This window comes from Myxocyprinus asiaticus, chromosome 13, assembly GCF_019703515.2.
Source record: "Myxocyprinus asiaticus isolate MX2 ecotype Aquarium Trade chromosome 13, UBuf_Myxa_2, whole genome shotgun sequence".
In the NCBI taxonomy this organism is placed as follows: Eukaryota; Metazoa; Chordata; class Actinopteri; order Cypriniformes; family Catostomidae; genus Myxocyprinus; species Myxocyprinus asiaticus.
Genome location: NC_059356.1, coordinates 24,228,948 through 24,248,640, shown reverse-complemented (window position 1 = coordinate 24,248,640; position 19,693 = coordinate 24,228,948). Strand labels below are relative to the sequence as shown.

General features: G+C 38.7%; 1 protein-coding gene across 2 annotated transcripts in view; it reads right to left on the bottom strand.

Annotated features, from left to right (window-relative positions):
• Window positions 1-266: 266 nt before the first annotated feature.
• The window catches only part of LOC127449773 (tubulin gamma-1 chain-like), a 33,495-nt gene continuing 14,068 nt past the window's right edge, over window positions 267-19,693 (bottom strand). Inside the window, exons 5-11 of one of the 2 annotated variants that reach the window (XM_051713315.1) lie at window positions 16,284-16,363; window positions 15,876-16,002; window positions 13,002-13,088; window positions 9,338-9,487; window positions 8,762-8,914; window positions 8,464-8,625; window positions 267-3,462 (exon numbers count right to left, since the gene is read on the bottom strand). In XM_051713315.1, coding sequence (XP_051569275.1) covers window positions 3,265-3,462; window positions 8,464-8,625; window positions 8,762-8,914; window positions 9,338-9,487; window positions 13,002-13,088; window positions 15,876-16,002; window positions 16,284-16,363 — 957 coding nt within the window. In that variant the 3' untranslated portion in view covers window positions 267-3,264. The remainder of the gene's footprint in view (window positions 3,463-8,463; window positions 8,626-8,761; window positions 8,915-9,337; window positions 9,488-13,001; window positions 13,089-15,875; window positions 16,003-16,283; window positions 16,364-19,693) is intronic. The other variant, XM_051713314.1, reaches the window with a different exon arrangement.

Sequence of the window (19,693 nt, the reverse complement as noted above, 5' to 3'; positions counted from 1 at the left end):
TTTGACAACTTGAAGATGTAATGTCAACAAACACTAAAATGACAATTTAAACAACTTTACAGCTCATAATACATGAGTTTTAACAAAATAATGTAAGTGCTTTTATAAGCTTCACATTTCTGCCTTTTAAATCCTCTAAAAATTGGCCACATTCACTTCCACTGTAAGTGCCTCACTGTAACCTCGATTTTTGCTTTTTTTTTTTTTTTGAGAAAAGGTTGAAATATTTTTTTGTGGTAATCAACATTATGCTACAAATGCTGCTGATTAAGCTAAACTTGTATTGAACCCAGAATGTTCCTTTTAAAGTGAAATTGGGTATCAAAACATCACAATGTTGAGAAAAGTATAAGCGCTTCACACTTCTGCAACCAGTTGGGTTCAAATTAAAATGCATAAGAAAAGTGCAGTTCTAAGATGATGTCTAGCATCAACTATTTGCCTATAGGTATTTTGTTAATGCAATTCAATTTCTACATCTTCAAATCTGGCTTAGCTGAATTGTGTTATTTCTGCACCACTAGTGTCACCAAACAGAACTGCAAAAATAAATTGTTTTCTATCAGCTTTTTCGAACACTCTCCCCATCTGCTGTTAATCAAGCAGTCCCACCCCAAAACTCACAACACTGGTTGAGCCTATGTTTCTGTGTCAGGCTGGACGGGCTACTTAAAACAGCAATTTTTATAGCGCCAAAGAGAAGCAGAGTTTAAAGTTGGAGGAAATCAACCTACGAATGGCTTAATTATAGCTGTATCTGCATTATAAGCTGAGAAGGAGAAAGTATTTTAACATTGAAAAAAGTTACACTCCTGCTTTTAAGCATCCACATTTTTGGAAGGGCCCACTAGAGCCCTAGTAAAAACATGTGTTGGAGAGACATCAAATGAAGGGACACTTCCACCATCAGGCCAAACTGTTCTTGTTGCAAACTTTTTTTTTTTTTCTTTTCTCCCCAATTTGGAATGCCCAATGCGCTCTAAGTCCTTGTGGTGACATAGTGACTTGCCTCAATCTGGGTGGCAGAGGATAAATTCCAGTTGCTTCTGCGTCTGAGACCGTCAATCTGCACATCTTATCACGTGGCTTGTTGAGCGCATACCGCGTAGACGTAGCGCATGTGGAGGCTTCACGCTATTCTCCGTGGCATCCACGCACAACTCGCCATGTGCTCCACCGAGAGCGAGAACCACATTATAGCGACCACAAGGAGGTTACCCCATGTGACTCTACCCTCCCTAGCAGCTGGGCCAATCTGATTGCTTAGGAGATCTTAGGAGTCACTCAGCACACCCCGGATTCGAACTCGCGACTTCAGGTGTGGTAGTCAGCATCAATAATCGCAGAGCTACCCAGGCCCCCGAAACCGTTCTATTCAGTGCCGATCCGGGCCAGCCGGCACTGTTACGGATTTTTTTCCACTATGGTGTTGAAAACAGACTTCGAATGTACACAAGAAATATGCCAGTTGGTAACGCAAGAGTTTAAGGACCGCCTGAGAAGTGTTTATTTCGCCCAAATAGTGGCTTGGCCAGCTACAGTGAAAAAACAAGTAACCATGGCAAGTGACCAATCGTGAGTTGCGACGTCACTACAGGCATTCCACCAGCACTGTTAAGCGTGGTTGTCTAACCGTGCTGAGAATAACGGGCCGAGAACGGTTTCTAATCATGCCGTGCCGAATCGTGCCCGATGGTGGAAAAAAGACTTAAGTCACCTTTGAATTAAACCATAACAGCTAACGTGTGCTTGATTTGGTATGGAGGCATGTCTGTAGACAGGTATTACAATATGGAAAATGGATAAAAGAACCAGAGAGCTATTATCACAGGAAAATAGGATTTCATTTCTAAACTGTCATCTGTGTATTATGGCCAAATGACCATTGTCAACTGCTGTGAATGATTTTGGCCTGAGCTAAGAGTTTGAGTGTAATTCGTACTCTCACACACTAATGAAACCAAATTTCTTTTACTATTTTTCTTGTAGAAAAACATTTATTCAGTCTCATGAACTAAGTAAATGCATCAAGTCTGACGACAAACTATGTACACAGTATAACCTTAATAATGACAACACACTGAGATTAAAAGAGCACTTACAAAGAATTTTGGCAAGAGTTATTTCTGGAGGTACAACCTTTCTCCAATCCAAAAGAGAAAAGAGCACTAGAATAAACTTATTTTAATGAGTAAACAAGATGCATTGGGGCTGTTATGTAAGAGTCATTGAGGTAATATCACTGATTTGACTGACTAAAAAAACAAACAAAAAACACCCACAATGGGGCTCTCTGATTGAAAGGATGCATTGAGGTACAGCATAACACTTGACTTTGCTGATCGTTTTTCAAAACTCAAGTTAATCTTCTAGAGCAGTGGTTCCCAACCCTGTTCCTGGAGGCCCCCCAACAGTACACATTTTGGATATCTTCCTAATCAAACACACCTGATTCAACTTATCAGCTCATTAGTAGAGACTTAAAGACCAGAACTGAGTGTGTCAGTTAAGGGAGAAATGTGCAGTGTTGGGGGGGCCTTCAGGAACAGGGTTGGGGACCACCAGAGTAATCCATGAGAACTGGTTTCAGAAAAGACGGAGGGGAAAAATTTATTCAAACACCACACAATCATTGTCTAGCCCCTGAAAGCAAGCGCCTTTTGTCTTAAAGCATGCATGCGTGAATGTGAGGGAGTAAGATAGCATTCATAAGCTACTTTTAATCTGTTATTTTCCAAGTGGCTTAATCTTTCACGCTCCCTCCTACAGTTACATTCATCTGAGACCACCCAGTCTTATCTGTGTAGACTGACGTGTGTTCACAGAAGCTTGTGTGCAGGCGACGGTGCATCACCTTGACGTACATTGATGTAGATTTTGTGCAGAAGAGTGCAGAGTGCAATACAAAAATAGACTAAGAAAGAGTCATAAATTCTCTGATCAAAAGAAACGGAGAGAAAGGAAACTGGAGAGAGCAAGGAGGAGTGAAAGTTCATAACAGCTTAGGATAGAGGCACCAGGTTATGTAAACTGATGAAAGTCACATGCGAGAGGTTCTTACAACAGCAGTGATGCAGAGTTAAAGATCTTTCACTTGCAAGACTTGAGAAATTAAAATGAGTTTCTGGTTTTAAGAGGAGCATTTACTACTTTAAATTCTGCTATTTGCTACTGGAGTAATTTCATTATTTACAGGATGAATTTTAGGGCTTTTTGTTTGTGAACTCGCAGATCAAGAGCTTTAGGGAGTAACTGGAGAGGTTTTCACTGCTCTTGTGTACCCCAGGAGATGTAGTCGGGCCGTGTGGCAGCGCTGTACTCATCTATAAGCTGCTGAACCACCTCACGAGAGTTATCCAGCTCGTCAAAGTTGTCCTTGAATATGTCCTCTTTCCTGAACTGCTCGAGGAATGCCTCCCTCTTCCTCAGCTTATCATACTGACGACAGGTTCGCTCGAACAACTGGGAGTGAGGAAGAGAAGACAGATTAGAAAATCCAATGTCTACCCAAATCTATGAGGTAACTCTACAATCAACATGACAAAAGATTTAAGAAAACTGTTGAACTCTGAGTACTTCAGTGGTGTATTTTGGGTTCTGTTAGTACACCTATCTGCTTAAATGATCAAATACCAAAATCTCTAAAACAGTCTGTCTATATTATGCTTCAATAACATTTCAAATCAGCAATAAAATCTGACAGTAGTATAAAATTTAGCTTCTTTAGCTCAAATCATGCTAAAAACACTGATTTTCAGGCTGGTCCAGGTTATGTGCATGCAAGTCAACAAACTTTATCAAAAGGTGACGGTGGCTCTTTAAACTGAAAGGTGGGACTTCCATTCCTACAGCCGCCACACTGAGTGCTATAATTTCTACCATTTTTAACGCTTGGTCCGTCTCGTCCCTCTTATACAGTCTAGGGATGTGACGGTTTCACTGTATACTTTGGTTTTAAAACAAACTGTTTTCATATATGGCATACCTGCCAAAGCTCCCCATTTTACTGGGTTTCTCCCGTTTTTCCACCCCTCGTCCTGCTGTACTACTGATTTACAATTTCTCCCGATATTTTCCGCATCCACACTTTGCTCATGAGAATGTATTTGACCTCCAGGTAGGGTTGCCACCTGTCCTGTAAAATACAGGATCATCCTGTATTTAAATATGAAATGATGCGTCCCGCATCAAATCAATATGGGACGCAATTTGTCCTGTAAGCTGGTCAGACGGCGTCACGGCAAATTCGTTCCAGAACGTTAATTTAACATTGATATACAGTTGAAGTCAGAAGTTTACATACACCTTAGCCAAATATATTAACTCAGTTTTTCACAATTCCTGACATTTAATGGTAGAAAACATTCCCTGTCTTGTCAGTTAGGATCACTATTTTAAGAATGTGAAATGTCAGAATAATAGTAGAGAGAATTATTTCAGCTTTTCTTTCTTTCATCACATTCCCAGTGGGTCAGAAGTTTACATACACTTTGTTAGTATTTGGTAGTATTGCCTTTAAATTGTTTAACTTGGGTCAAACATTTTGGGTAGCCTTCCACAAGCTTCTTACAATAAGTTGCTGGAATTTTGGCCCATTCCTCCAGACAGAACTGGTGTAACTGAGTCAAGTTTGTAGGCCTCCTTGCTCGAACATGCCTTTTCAGTTCTGCCCACGCATTTTTCTATCGGATTGAAGTCAGGGCTTTGTGATGGCCACTCTAATATCTTGACTTTGTTGTCCTTAAGCCATCTTGCCACAACTTTAGAGGTATACTTGGGGTCATTGTCTATTTGGAAGACCCATTTGCGACCGAGCTTTATCTTCCTGGTTGATGTCTTGAGATGTTGCTTCAATATCCACACAATTTTCCTTCTATTTTGTGAAGTGCACCAGTACCTCCTGCAGCAAATCACCTTCACAATATGATGCTGCCACCCCCATGCTTCATGGTTGGGATGGTGTTCTTCTGCTTGCAAGCCTCCCCCTTTTTCCTCCAAACATAACAATGGTCATTATGGCTAGAGTTCAATATTTGATTCATTAGACCAGAGGACATTTCTCCAAAAAGTAAGATCTTTGTCCCATGTGCACTTGCAAACTGTAGTTTGGCTTTATGGTGGTTTTGGAGCAGTGGCTTCTTCCTTGCTGAGCAGTCTTTCTCGTTTTACTGTGGATATAGATACTTGTCTACCTGTTTCCTCCTGCATCTTCACAAGGTCCTTTGCTGTTTTTCTGGGATTGATTTGCACTAGCACCAAACTACATTAATTTCTAGGAGACCAAATGCATCTCCTTCCTGACCGGAAGATGGAGTGGTCCCATGGTGTTTACTTGCATACTTTTGTTTGCACAGATGAATGTGGTACCTTCAGGCATTTGGAAATTGCTCCCAAGGATGAACCAGACTTGTGGAGGTCCACAATTTGTTTTTGTTTTTTTCTGAGGTCTTGGCTGATTTCTTTTGATTTTCCTATGATGTCAAGCAAAGAGGCACTGAGTTTGAAGGTAGGCCTTAAAATACATCCACAGGCACACCTCCAATTCAGCACACCTCCTATCAGAAGCTAATTGTCTAAAGGTTTGACATTTTCTGGAATTTTTCAAGCTGCTTAAAGGCACAGTTAACTTTGTGTATGTAGACTTCTGACCCACTGGAATTGTGATCTAGTCAGTTAAAAGTGAAACAATCTGTCTGAAACTATTGTTGGAAAAATTACTTGTCATGCACAAAGTAGATGTCCTAAACGACTTGACAAAACTATAGTTTGTTAATATTAAATCTGTGGAGTGGTTAAATGAGTTTTAATGACTTCAACCTAAATGTATGTAAACTTCTGACTTCAACTGTAAGTTGGGAATTTTTTCATATGGATGGTAAGGGGTAATCTGGAAAGTACACACATTGTGCTGAAACATGCAAATAATATGGAGGGTGTGGTAAGGGACCATCTGAAAAGTCCACACATTGTGCTAAAACTGTGATTTAAATTGAAAAACAGAAGGTTCAATATAAATGTTCAATAAGATTACACCGATCCAACAATGTAGGAATACATTCACTGAGTCATAAATACAAGAAAAAAATATTTTAAATAAGAAAATAAAAAGGTAAAAATACAAACCAACACAGACGTATCCATAAGGTAAAGAAGATAATCGAAGAAATAAAAAAAAAATATAAGTCATGGGTCAGGAAAGTTCTCTGCATATAAAAAAAAGGATATACACTTTTTATTATTAATAACTCAAAGCATTTATTGCTAAAACTGAGAAGGATGTGGTAAGGGACCATCTGAATACATTTCTTGGTATTATTTATCTTCAATGTACTATTACTATCCTGTACTGGTGCTCCCTTTTCTTCATAACACAGTCTGTTTAGTGCACCTACTCCCTAGGGGTGCACCAGAAACTCCACCGGCGTACTATTTTTCATAATCCAATGTTGGCAGATATGATACGGTTCTCATTCCGGGAATGCATGATTATAAAGACTTTTTATTTTTTTATTTTTTTTTTTACTTCAGCTCAATCAGTCACATTTACACAGCATCATATAAACTTGATGTGATAAAATAAATCTCTAAATTGCAACTTCCTTATTTTATATTCAACTGTCACATTTTAAAGGCAATATGCATCTCACAAGCGCAGCACACAGACATGTCGGAGCCTGAACCTTATTTCCCCCACCAAAGCAGTTGAAGTCCTTGGTGTGGGAATACTTTGGGTATGTTTTAGACGACCCATGAGGCATCATCAATGTTTCTCAGTTACCCAGTTTGTGAAGTTTGTCACAAAAAGTGTAGTTTCAGGAAACACCTGAAGCACCATCTCCGTGTGCATCATCCCATGGAACATTGAGACAATGTAAGTGAAAAACAGATACAACACAGTTTTACATGATTTGTAAATTTATTAGATTTATAGGTAGACTAACACACTCTCAAACTCAGCAAACGGATTTTAGCGCTTATATGCAATGTTATGATGGGCCTACTGTTTATTTCTGCGTTTATTAGCTTAAATGCAGCGCAACAGTAGGCCTACAATGTGTTCAATACTATTAAAATATGTTTTTCAGAATAGGGTTTATAAAGTGCTTTAGGCATACAGGAAATGGACAGTGGTACTGTAGAAGTAGTGAAAAAAAACATGAAATAAATTACAAATGAATAATCTTATTTTTCAGTAGGTATTGTTTAGAACAAACTAAATTACAAAAGCAACAAATTACTGAATCAAATCAGTAACTGAACCGTAAACCTGGGCAGTAATCATTCCAAATGATCTACTTTTTGCTAAATTCAATTTAAAAAAATACTAATTCAAAATGTACTGTACATTTGACAGCATGGCATAGAATTAAATTGCAGTAGGAAATGTCTTTTTTTTTTATTTTTATTTTTTTAGTTATCACTAAATATTTAACTGCTAATTTTATCAATGCATCTTCATACTGTGACACTGTGGTATTTTTTTGTGACTAATCAAAATGTGAAAATCTCATACCTTTACACTAGGGCTGGGTATTGGTACAGATTTCCCGATTCAATTCCAAATCACAAGCTCTCGATTTGATTTGATATGATTCATATGGGTTTATTTCAGTTATAATGTCCCTTTTACTTAAATGAAAAATTATTTTCAACTAATGCTTTTAATTATACAGGGGACCTTCTAACTAGGTACATTACAAAAATATTAATTTTACTTTTTCTTAATTTTGGTCACATTTTGGCTTTTCATAAATGAACAATGTATTCAAGCTATAAATATTATATTTCCTATATAATTTGTTACATTTGTTAAATTGCACAATTTGTACTATTTACAAATACAAATTGTTGAACACGTACTAAAACTGGTACTGTTCTGTAAAGAGCATCTGTAAATGAGTGCATGTTAACGAGAGACTCGAACGGCTTTACCTCATCGGTGCAATGCATGATTAGATTTAAAAAAAAAATAATTTGTTTTGTTTTTGATCAACAACTCACTGTAAAGAACAGAAAGGGTATTAAAAGAGTCCGTATTCAATGACAAATGGGTTGCGTGAATCTCGTCTTTGGACACACATTACACAGAACAACTTTTACTCTCAAAAGGCTGTGAAAGGATCTTGCTGCTGAACACTTCACGACTTAACTACACAATTAATGGTGAGCAAAATGTAAACGTTTACCAGCCAGTTGCCAAATACATACATTTTATTTGCATACAACGAAAGTTTGTTGCAAATAAGACTGATTTCCTCTCATTGTGCAACCCTCTACTACATAGACTAAAAGATTGATATTGGGATTTAAGAATCTATATCGAGATCAAGTTCAAATGAAGATCGGAAATTTATCGGAAAAATCTATATTTTTACCCTCCTCTACTTTACACACCTAATACCATAAAGATAATTTTAAAGCAGTAAAGACATGGAGAGATATTGGAATCAGGTTAGGGCTTACCGAAGAGATGCTGGTATGATTGGCCATCATAAGCCCACTAACACGGTGGGCGGATGGCAGGTAGGGGGATCTGCGGGAGAGTGCCACCTGTATGCTAGCTGGTCCCCATGGGATGAAATTAGCTAACTTCCTCTCCCTGATCCTCTGCAGACTCTTATGCACCTACAACAAAACATTTGAAAATAAGGACAGGTGTATACGGCCCAAAATGTGCTAGTCTCCATCCAACTGTATTCGCCCTAACAGAGAGCCAGCAGGACTACTGCTCACAAATCACAGCCCTCTAACATGCACACACCTGTGTGGGATCCACCTCTCCCTGGATAATGTTGAGAATAGCAATGTAGCAGTGATTCGTCTGCCGGTCTCGGCCTGTTGACACCATGACGTTCTTAGGCTGTAGGAGCCTTCTCATCACATCAAGAACTGTAGTCTTTCTCACACTGGCCACCTGAATGGGAGATAGCATGATCAATTAGGTATAACATTGTCTCAAATGGATGGCTTTCTCTTTTTTTTTCTTTTTTTTTTAATGATAAAAAGATTTAAAAGTGTGATGAACAACTTTAAGTGAGAAATATAGCTCTGATCTCCGAGTTGTCATCTTGTAATTATGGTAGTTCCGACAAAACACGAACGCAGCCTTAGCTTAGCAACACGCAATGTAAGATTCTACTGGAATCTTGCACTTTAGGAATGCTTCAAAATCAGTCACTTAAGAAATCTTTGGTTCAGTTTGGAAAGAAGGTAACCTGCCTATGTAAAAAGCAGACAGTGAGGCAGCTCACTCGGTTTTGGAACGGAGTTTATTTACATTCTGCAAATGATCTTAATGCAAATTTCAACTCTGAATAATAGACTTAGCACTACTCACCGACTGATCAGTGGTCAGTGGTGTGTATCCAGTCATGAGGAAGTGTAGGCGGGGAGTGGGGATGAGTGACGCAATCAATCCAATCAGGTCATTGTTCATGTATCCAGGGTAACGGAGGGTTGTTGTGCTTGCTGACATTATGGTGGATACCTGTTCAAAACAAGAACCAGTAAAGTATTGTACTAAGATCAACAAGTCTATGTGGATTGGCAACACTAATGAAAATTAATGAATGGAAAGATCAGACTGATGGCATGCTTTAATTTTTACATTGTCTTCTCAATTATTTGGGTGTGTTAATTGTACACTTGAAACCTGGTATGTACAGTGTGTAAAAGAATTTGGTGTTTAGAAACACAATAGCTTGGACTGGTAAAACGGGTTTGGTATCAGCATTCTGGTCACACTTCATGGAAATGTGTGGACTGTACAGTTCACATATGACCCATTTCAAATGATCAAATCTATTAGTGATGGATGGATGATGGATGAGTCGACAAAGTGAACTATTCACCTTACAGCAGGACGCTTTAAGAATGGGCGTAGAGGAGGTATGCACAGATGACAATTACACAGCTGATGCCGGAGTGTCACTGGTTATTTATAAGTTGCTCATTAGTTGAGAGAATGCAACATGACAGCATGTCAGACTGGTGATTCCATATTAACTTCCCGAACATGCAACTCACCATTTGTTTCAACCTTCTGATGTAGAACTGATAAAACTTCGTGATACAGTGACCCCAAGTAGTTTTTGGACACTTAAGTCGCCCTTAAAGTATTAATGCCACTGCATTATAGAACAAAATATCAAACCAAGTGGCATTTATTTTAAAGCAGCAGCTATTTTTCTATGTAAACAAGCAGCATACAAGTGCAGCTCTTATCTACTTGAATGGGGAAAGAAAGAAATCTCCAAAATGGTGGGTCAAGATTAAGACCAAAGAACATATTTCAAATCAGCAGTAAAATCTGACAACACTGGAATCATAAATTGCGCACACAATTTTACCGGCTTGTTTGGCTAATGAGCATGCGTGATTGACAGGCGATGTCTGTATCTAAAAGGTGATTAGCTGTAAGGTGGGACATCCTTTTCTACATCTGTTGACCATTAGGCGTTCCAATTTCTCCCATTTAATTTTAATAGAATTGACCCATCTCTGCTAAATAGTCTCTGGAGTGACTTTACTATCCCTACATGAACCACACAGGTTCCTTTTCATTTTTTGCCTCAGACGAAAAGGGCACTGTAATTTCATCCAAACAGATTTTATATGTTAAAATAACTGTAAATTAGGTGCAAGTGTAAATGACAATGGTGTTACTGGGCTGTCACTGGGGTTCATGTATAAGGGCTCTATAAAATACTTGGAATCAGTGACTACATTTAGGCTATGTTCAGACTGCAGGCAAATCAGATTTTTTTCTCAAATTAGATCTTTTCAGGCAGACTGTCCGCACTATTAATTGCAAGTAATCAAATCAGATTTGCACATTCAGACATAGCCAACCTATCTGCGTGGGTTACTTTGGTAACGACGTAGGCGTACCCACGTGACGATGCTTTCAAAACAGATGCAGGAAAAATGGTGGTGCATCATCTCGCTCTCCAAATAAGTGCCCTGTTCAGTCACGGTGCAGAACAAGAAAAACTCAGCGACAGAGGAGACTGGTAAATAGTGTGATGTTCCATGCTGCAGTCACCGATTTGATATCATCATTGCGTGTCGCGTTAAGAGTGACGCAAAAGACCATTTGAAATCCGATTTGAGCAGTCAGAGCGTCCGGACGCATCTGAAAAAATCTGATATAAATCGCATTTGAAACCACCTCCCGATGTGGTTTGAATCAGATTCGGAAAAATCCGATTTCATGTGGTTTTTTTCTGTCCAGACTATCAAAACTCGTCTGGATACAATCTGGATATGCAAAAACTCTTAACTTTTTAGTGGCAGTCTGAACATAGCCTTACATGCACTTAAGAAAATGGTTTATTACAGGGTTTTGCAGAAAGTGGTGTTCTGAAACATAATGTAAACTAGAATGCTGATTTCCTTACGCAGTTTAAGGGATTAAGGGAAAGCAGTTTAACACACCCAGGTTTCTCCCAGAGAACGCAGATTATGTGGCCATGTAAACGCATTAGCAGCATTTGTACAGGTTTTTGAGTGTGCATGTGCGTGAACAGACTGGATAACAAACGTCATAGAATGAAGCCCAACAAAAAGCCAACACAGCGGAAAGAATTCAACATTGCTGGGAGTTCAGTGGGAAAATCACATACCCTATCAACTATACACATTTATATACACCAGTGTGAAATATTGGCTGTCCCTCAAGTTCATGTGCTCATACATTGGGGAAATCCCAGAGTTTGACGTGAGAGGGACACCCCACTATTGCATCGCAATTCCACTGCAGGTCAAGATAGAAAGTTAAGGAAACGAACACAACAACAACTCTGGAATATCTGGGAAAAAAGCAAAGTAATAAAATAGCAAAGTCTTCCTTGGATGCCAGGTTTGCCATTTACACAAGCATTATGGGGAAATTACATTGCTGTGGAGAAAACTGCTCACTGACCGAGCCACGTGTATACGGGAGTAAAGAGTATGCCACTAATACAGTGCATGTAAACGGGAACGCTGCTTTCTAGCAATAAGCCACTTTCTGGTGTCCACATAAACATTCTCAGGGTCCACAAGTGCATAAATCTTACACCAACAATGTTTAATAAGCTGACAACGTGTCAGGTCATGTAATTGGCTTAACTGATTAACTTTTATTGCGTAAGGTCATAAATGGTTTGAGCAAAACACATTTTACACACAAAGATATTTTGCTTCTACCCTGATTTTGCTTAAAATGTGTTTATTCTTTAAACATTTGAACACTAGGATGTTATATAGTTCATATCATGATAATTCCCAGTATTAATCTTCACACTTTTTGGCCAGAGTTGGACCACATTAAATCAAGGGGGGTAGTGAGGGATTTGTTTGCATTTGGCAGTCCTACATACAGTGAGTCCAGACCCACACTGCCAACATTCTTACAGTTCTGTATTAGATTCATTTTATTAGTTAAAAAAAAAAAAACATATATATATATAACAGTATATTAAAACTGCTTCTGCTGTTTTATTTTGGCCTCCTTATAACCACAGAAAAATGTATAGTTTATGCTGACTGATATCATAGTCAATGTAATAATGTTGGTGTTTAAAAGTGAATTTGAGCTTTAAATATCATACTATCCCTTTATGCTACAGGCCACTGTATGTTATCTTGGACACAAATTGGTATTTTGAGTTTGGATTAAAACCTCAGATTAGGAGATTCTGATCTATGAAAATACTGAGACCATAAAGCCAAATATACTCATCATATACATACAACACTAACACTTGCTTTTTTTGAATTACCAAAGCGTTTCAGTTTTGCAACCCCACAAAGTCATGTAATCTTAAGTACGAAGATCTCCATAATGCATTTCATACACCTGATGGGTTAATGAATCTGAAGTAACTGCTAAAATTCTTATGCTTAATTATACTGTAAAATTTTGATTTTTTTAGTGATTTACTGTGAAGGTTTATATCCGTTGTGTTGCGACAGATAATGATATAGATACAGATACAGGATGTCATTTAAAAACTCACCAGCTGGTTGATCTGAGAGAAGGAGGGGTTCTGAATGTGCAGCCGGTCTGTGGCGATCCTGTTCAAAGCGGTGTTGTCCAACACCACCTGAAAAAGAAATGGAGAGAGAAAGAAATGTTTTTTTTTTTTTCTTTGCCCACGTCAGAACTGTGTGTTAGTATAACATTGTTTATTACATATATTTATACATGTTGTATGTGTATCCTTTTTATCAAATGCTGTGAAAAATCTGACCTTTGAAAAGACCTTTCAAAAATCTGGGTAACGGTGAGGCACTTATAATGGAAGTGAATGGGGGCCAATGGGAGCAGAGTTAGTGTTTGGAGGAAGTTTGCCTGGTGTACATGTGATGTGAGGAGGAACACCAATGGAGTGAGAGAGAAAAAAAGAGGACTACAAAAAAGTAATAAGTGCTAATCATTGTTGGCCTGGATCCTAAGAACGGACCAAGACATCCAAACATCGACAATGTTAAAGCAGAGTGGCGTGAGTAGCGGATGACTGCTGACCACTGAAGTGCTTTGTGACTGAGTTAAGTTGGAATCAAGTGTCTATAATGCCAAGTGATCGTCAAGGTTTGCTGACCTTTCTTATTACCCTCAATAGTGACTTTCCCTCTGAGTCCTGAGACTCAAACTCTCCTTACCAGTACCCCCTCATTCCTGTACCCTCCCAAAGCCCTTCAGACTCTCTCTTTGCACCCACAAACAAACGTACGCATACCTGATTGTTATTTAATTGTTTAATTTTTATTTGCAGTACCATTGACTTGTTTGCCTTTTGTTCTTTTTGTACATAAGTGAGAACTGAACCTTTTTTGTACATGTATTTGTTGAATTTAAACAAAACTGTGTTCATTTTAACTATTTTTGTAACCAGTGGCTTAGAGATATCCAGGGTCAGATTACACTTTGTGACAGGCCTAATCCTGTCTGGTGCCCGAATTATTGAATTATTTATTAAATTATTTAAATTTAGTTTAGGGGCCACCACCATTACACATGATATTAGTGTGATAAAATGACTTGCCTTTTCTGTGTGAAGTTATAGCCAATGTTACAACTTCATTGCTATGACGATATAATGTCAACAAACCTGAAAATGACTGTAAAAAATGATTTAAACAACGTTACAGCTGAAATAATACATGAGTTTTAACAAAATCATTAATGTAAGTGCTTTTATAAGCTTCACATCTCTGCTTTTAAACCCTCCAAAAATTGGCCACATTCACTTCCATTGAATGTGCCTCACAATAACCTCGATTTTTGCTTATTTTAAAGAAAAGGAGGGATGAGTCGTATTTGTGTGATAATCAACATTATGCCATAAATGCTGTCGATTGAGCTTAACTTGTACTAAACCCGGAATATTCCTTTAACGTAAGAGTTTTATGTTAGAGGGAAACCCCACGATTGCAGTTCGCTGCAGGTCATGATAGTAAGTTCAGGAAACAAAAACAGCAACAACTCTGGAATATCTGTAAATAAAGCAAAGCAACAGAGAATAAAGTGTCGAGGTCTTCTTCGAATGCCATGTTTGTTATTTACACAAGTGTCGCGGGGAAATTACAGTGCAGTGGAGAAAGCTGCTTACACTGACCGAGTCGGATGTATATGGGAGTAAAGAGAAAGCCGCGAACACAGTGCATTTAAACAGGAACACAGCTTTCTCACAATAAGCCATTTTCAAGCGTCAATGTAAAAGTTAATTAAGAGTTAAAGGTGTAGTAAGCGATTCCTGAGAAAGACTGTTGATATTTGAACTCAACAATCAAACAAACACCCCTCCCTTCAGTGCTCCTTCAGAAGCTCTGCCCCCCAAATTAATGCACGTGCAATAGTTTTGTGTGGATCGGTCCGATCCACTTTGTTTATTTTCCCATTTACAGAGCCAGGGCTGTGTACAAACACCAGATTTTTTTTTCAGCGCGCACACACAGAACTGACAGCTAGTGGAATTTGACAGTGGATTAAAATGACTTACTCCACCTTTACGTTAGGGTTAATTAAGTCTCAGTAATAATTGGAGTTAAATCTAACTCTATTTTCTGCAAGTCAGAAAAGTAATTTCCCTCTATTAGCCTCTTCATCTTTTGTGCTGCTCTCATTGACATTATTAGACAAGTCTAAGAAAGGAATAAAGCTAGCGGACAGCTTCAAGAAACACAACATGCATAAAACTATTCAAACCCCTAAATATTTGTGACCCCAATCACATTTGTGCCACTAATACTCAAATTATGATTTGCCTCATAGTACATGAATAATGTTGTGCCTTTTTAGTCTTTTGCTTGGGTGATAAGAACCGCTTTAAAACTCAATCAAGGATATACAAACGTGATACTTGGTTCTTCAGAGAGTCAACAGGATATGGTTGCTGTTTAAACATCTGCTCAATCATCAGCTGATTGATATCAGTTAAAGTAAAAATAGTGAGGCTTGACACACTGTATAAACTTCTATTCTAAATGTACAGTTATGACAGTGCTCTCCATCTCCTGCACACCGGCATCGAACATTTCACAGCTTACGGAATGAGTTCAGGAACCTGAGCTATTGTTAATAAGCAGGAAATGGAGGGAGAGAAGTGGATAATCATATAAGACTGTCCTTCTTTCCTCCCTCCGCTGCCATTTGGGGAATGAAAGCAGGAGAGGAAGAAAAGAGGTCTGTTTGGAGTGGTGGATCATGTGCTGTGAGGAAATGCGTAGATGGCCTTGCAGGCTGTGTGTATGAGAGGAGCTCTGTTTCAACTAGAAACACATTTAAGATCCTCAACCCCGGTGTGTGTTTGCCAGTGTGTGAAACCTCCTGAATTCTAGGCCAGCTGCAAAGGTTAGCAGCCAGGGTATGTGTGTGCATTCATTCTCACCACACAGTCTGCATTCTGAGTCAGTCTCTTTAGGGTCAGGAGAGAATTATATGGCTGTACGACAACATCACTCATCTCATCCTGGTTTGGAAAGACAGAGTAGGTCTGAACCAGTTTTTTAGGATACCTAAAAAAGACATGAAGAACAGAGCAGCCGAATGTTTAAAGTCCAAGGACACAACTTCCGCAAAACCCTCCTGGTGCCCTTGAGGTTGCACATGCAATGGTATTAAACATACCCCTAAAGAGAGGTAATTACACCCGGTGATGGCAGCCTGCATCTCCCTTTAATTATACTGACTGCCACACAAACGCTTCAAATCAGTCAGTAAGTGATTTCAAAGTTCTCTTGAGCCTTATAACATCACTGAATCCACTTTGTCCTTATTTGAGTGTGTGTTTTCACACCTGTCGTTCAGTCGTTCCAGTAGGTAAGACCCCAGACCAGATCCTGTTCCCCCAGCAATGGAGTGACAAAGTACAAACCCCTATAAGGCAAACACAACACATTTAACACATAAAAAACACATGCATGTGTATGTCACAGCAATACTGGAATTGATTTCCAGGGCCATTTTTCTACCTTTCCAAAGGCATATTTGTGTCAGATCATATAAATGCAGTGTCGTCCATTTATGCAAAATATTTCAACTGAATCAGTGAAATAGAAATTGTCATTCTGAACAATTATCGATATACTAGAATGCATTGTAAATGATGGCTGGTCCCGAAAGGACTATACAGCTTTTTTTTTTTACAGCTATCTATCTATCTATGTGTATGTATATCTATCTATGTATCTGTGTGTGTATATATATATATATATATATATATATATATATATATATATATATATATATGTATGTTACTTTATACTGTAAAAAAAACATATAATCCTTTCGGGACCAGTCAGCATATTATAGATATGAGCAAAAAATGCCACTGTAGTGAATGAATTGAAAAAAATGTTTTATCCAAAATTTGATATATTTCATAAAATTCTTTTCAAGAGTGTGTATGTATGTATATGTATGTGTGTGTGTATATATATATATATATATATATATATATATATATATATATATATATATATATATATATATATATATACATACACTCAGCAAAAAAGAAATGTCCCTTTTTCAGCACACTGTATTTTAAAGATAATTTTGTAAAAATCCAAATAATTTTACAGATCTTTATTGTAAAGGGTTTAAACAATGTTTTCCATGCTTGTTCAGCGAACCATAAACAATTAATGAACATGCACCTGGGGAACGGTCGTTAAGACACTAACAGCTTACAGACGGTAGACAATTAAGGTCACACTTATAAAAACTTAGGACACTAAAGAGACCTTTCTACTGACTCTGAAAAACACCAAAATAAAGATGCCCAGGGTCCCTGCTCATCTGCGTGAACTTGCCTCAGGCATGCTGCATGGAGGCATGAAGACTGCAGATGTGGCCAGGGCAATAAATTGCAATGTCAGTACTGTGAAACGCTTAAGACAGCGCTACAGTGAGACAGGAATGACAGCTGATCGTCCTCACAGTGACAGACCATGTGTAACAACACCTGCACAGGAGCGGTACATCCGAATATCACACCTGTGGGACAGGTACAGGATGGCAACAACAATCCCTCCATCAGTGCTCAGACTGTCCGCATTAGGCTGAGAGAGGCTGGAGTGAGGGCTTGTAAGCCTGTTGTAAGGCAGGTCCTTACCAGACATCACTGGCAACAACGTCGCCTATGGCCACAAAGCCACCTTCACAGGACCAGACAGGACTGGCAAAAAGTGCTCTTCACTGACGAGTCACGGTTTTGTCACACCAGGGGTGATGGTCGGAATTGCATTTATCGTCGAAGGAATGAGCGTTACACCGAGGCCTGTACTCTGAAGCGGGATCGATTTGGAGGTGGATGGTCCGTCATGGTCTGGGGCGGAGTGTCACAGCATCATCGGACTGAGCTTGTTGTCATTGCAAGCAATCACAATGATGTGCATTAGAGGGAAGACATCCTCCTCCCTCATGTGGTACTCTTCCTGCAGGCTCATCCTGTCATGACCCTCCATCATGACAATGCCACCAGCCATACTGCTCATTCTGTGCGTGATTTCCTGCAAGACAGGAATGTCAGTGTTCTGCCATGGCCAGCGAAGAGCCCGGATCTCAATCCCATTAAGCACGTCTGGGACCTGTTGGATCGGAGAGTGAGGGCTAGGGCCATTCCCCCCAGAAATGTCTGGGAACTTGCAAGTGCCTTGGTGGAAGAGTGGGGTAACATCTCACAGCAAGAACTGGCAAATCTGGTGCAGTCCATGAGGAGGAGATGCACTGCAGTACTTAATGCAGCTGGTGGCCACACCAGATACTGACTGTTAATTTTGACCCCCCATTTTGTTCAGGGACACATTATTCCATTTCTGTTAGTCACATGTCTGTGAAACTTGTTCAGTTTATGTCTTAGTTGTTGAATCTTTTTATGTTCATACAAATATTTACACATGTTAAGTTTGCTGAAATTAAAAGCAGCTGAAATTGAGAGGACATTTCTTTTTTTGCTGAGTTTATACAGTTGAAGTCAGAAGTTTAGATACACCTTAGCCAAATACATTTAAACTCAGTTTTTCACAATTCCTGACATTTAATCGTAGAAAACATTCCCTGTCTTAGGTCAGTTAGGATCACTACTTTATTTTAAGAATGTGAAATGCCAGAATAATTACGGCTGCCCCCGACCAAAGATTTTCCTAGTCGACTAGTAGTCATTAGTTTAAGACATTAGTCGACTAGTTGTTGCACGTTTATGATATTAATTTAATTACTTATATTTTGGGGGGCATCAAAAAATGGTTTGAAGAAAGAATAAGTAACATTGCTAACACTGTTCTACATTACAGAGAAATACTAAACCATAATAATGAGCCTTTCAAATATAAATTTTACAAGCGCACACGAAGCGAGCTGCAGCGACACCGGCAAAAGCAGTAATGATTCTGAATGTATCGGAAAAACAAGCAAGGAGACTGTCTGAACATTTTGTTCATTTATAGAGAGAAATGCACATTAGGTTTGTGCCGACAGACGATGATCTCTGGGATCGACGATGGTCAGAGTGATCGCTAATAGCTGATGTCAAGATAATATTTGGCTCGTTTTCCCATTAATGTATTAAATTATTATTATCAAATTAATATTACAAATAATTTGCACGTAGACACACAGACACACGCGTGAAGAAACACACTTTATTATATTATTAAGAACAGATGACAGAAAAGCTGTCTATGTGTATGTATGATGCGCTGTTTGTTCGGAGGCATGCAGTATCGTGGAGCATGCACATGTAAAAGGTTCTCACTCTTTCTTTGTTTCTGTCTTCTGAATTTTTTTTTTGCAAGAACAGTATCATCTATGATTGTTGCAAATGACCTCAGACATCTCAGCTCAGGAGGTGCTTTGAGTTCAGTTTATTTCCACAGAGCAGTTCATTGTGACCACAACTCTGCAGCCTACAGCCTACATCTGTGATTAAAACAGAAAATAATACAAAAACACATTCACCTCGAACCATGATTTATACTTAAGTGATTATTATCATCATTATAATGATTATTTTTACATTTATAATTGTTTTATGTCTTCATTTGTGTACGTAATTTTCCAGCTGCATGTTTAGACAGATACACGCCTGACGGTAAATGGAAAGGTGGTTACTTATACACAGTTGTGCTCAAAAGTTTGCATACCCTTGGAGAATTGGTAATATATGTACTATTTTTAAAGAAAACATGAGTGAGCAGGCAAAAC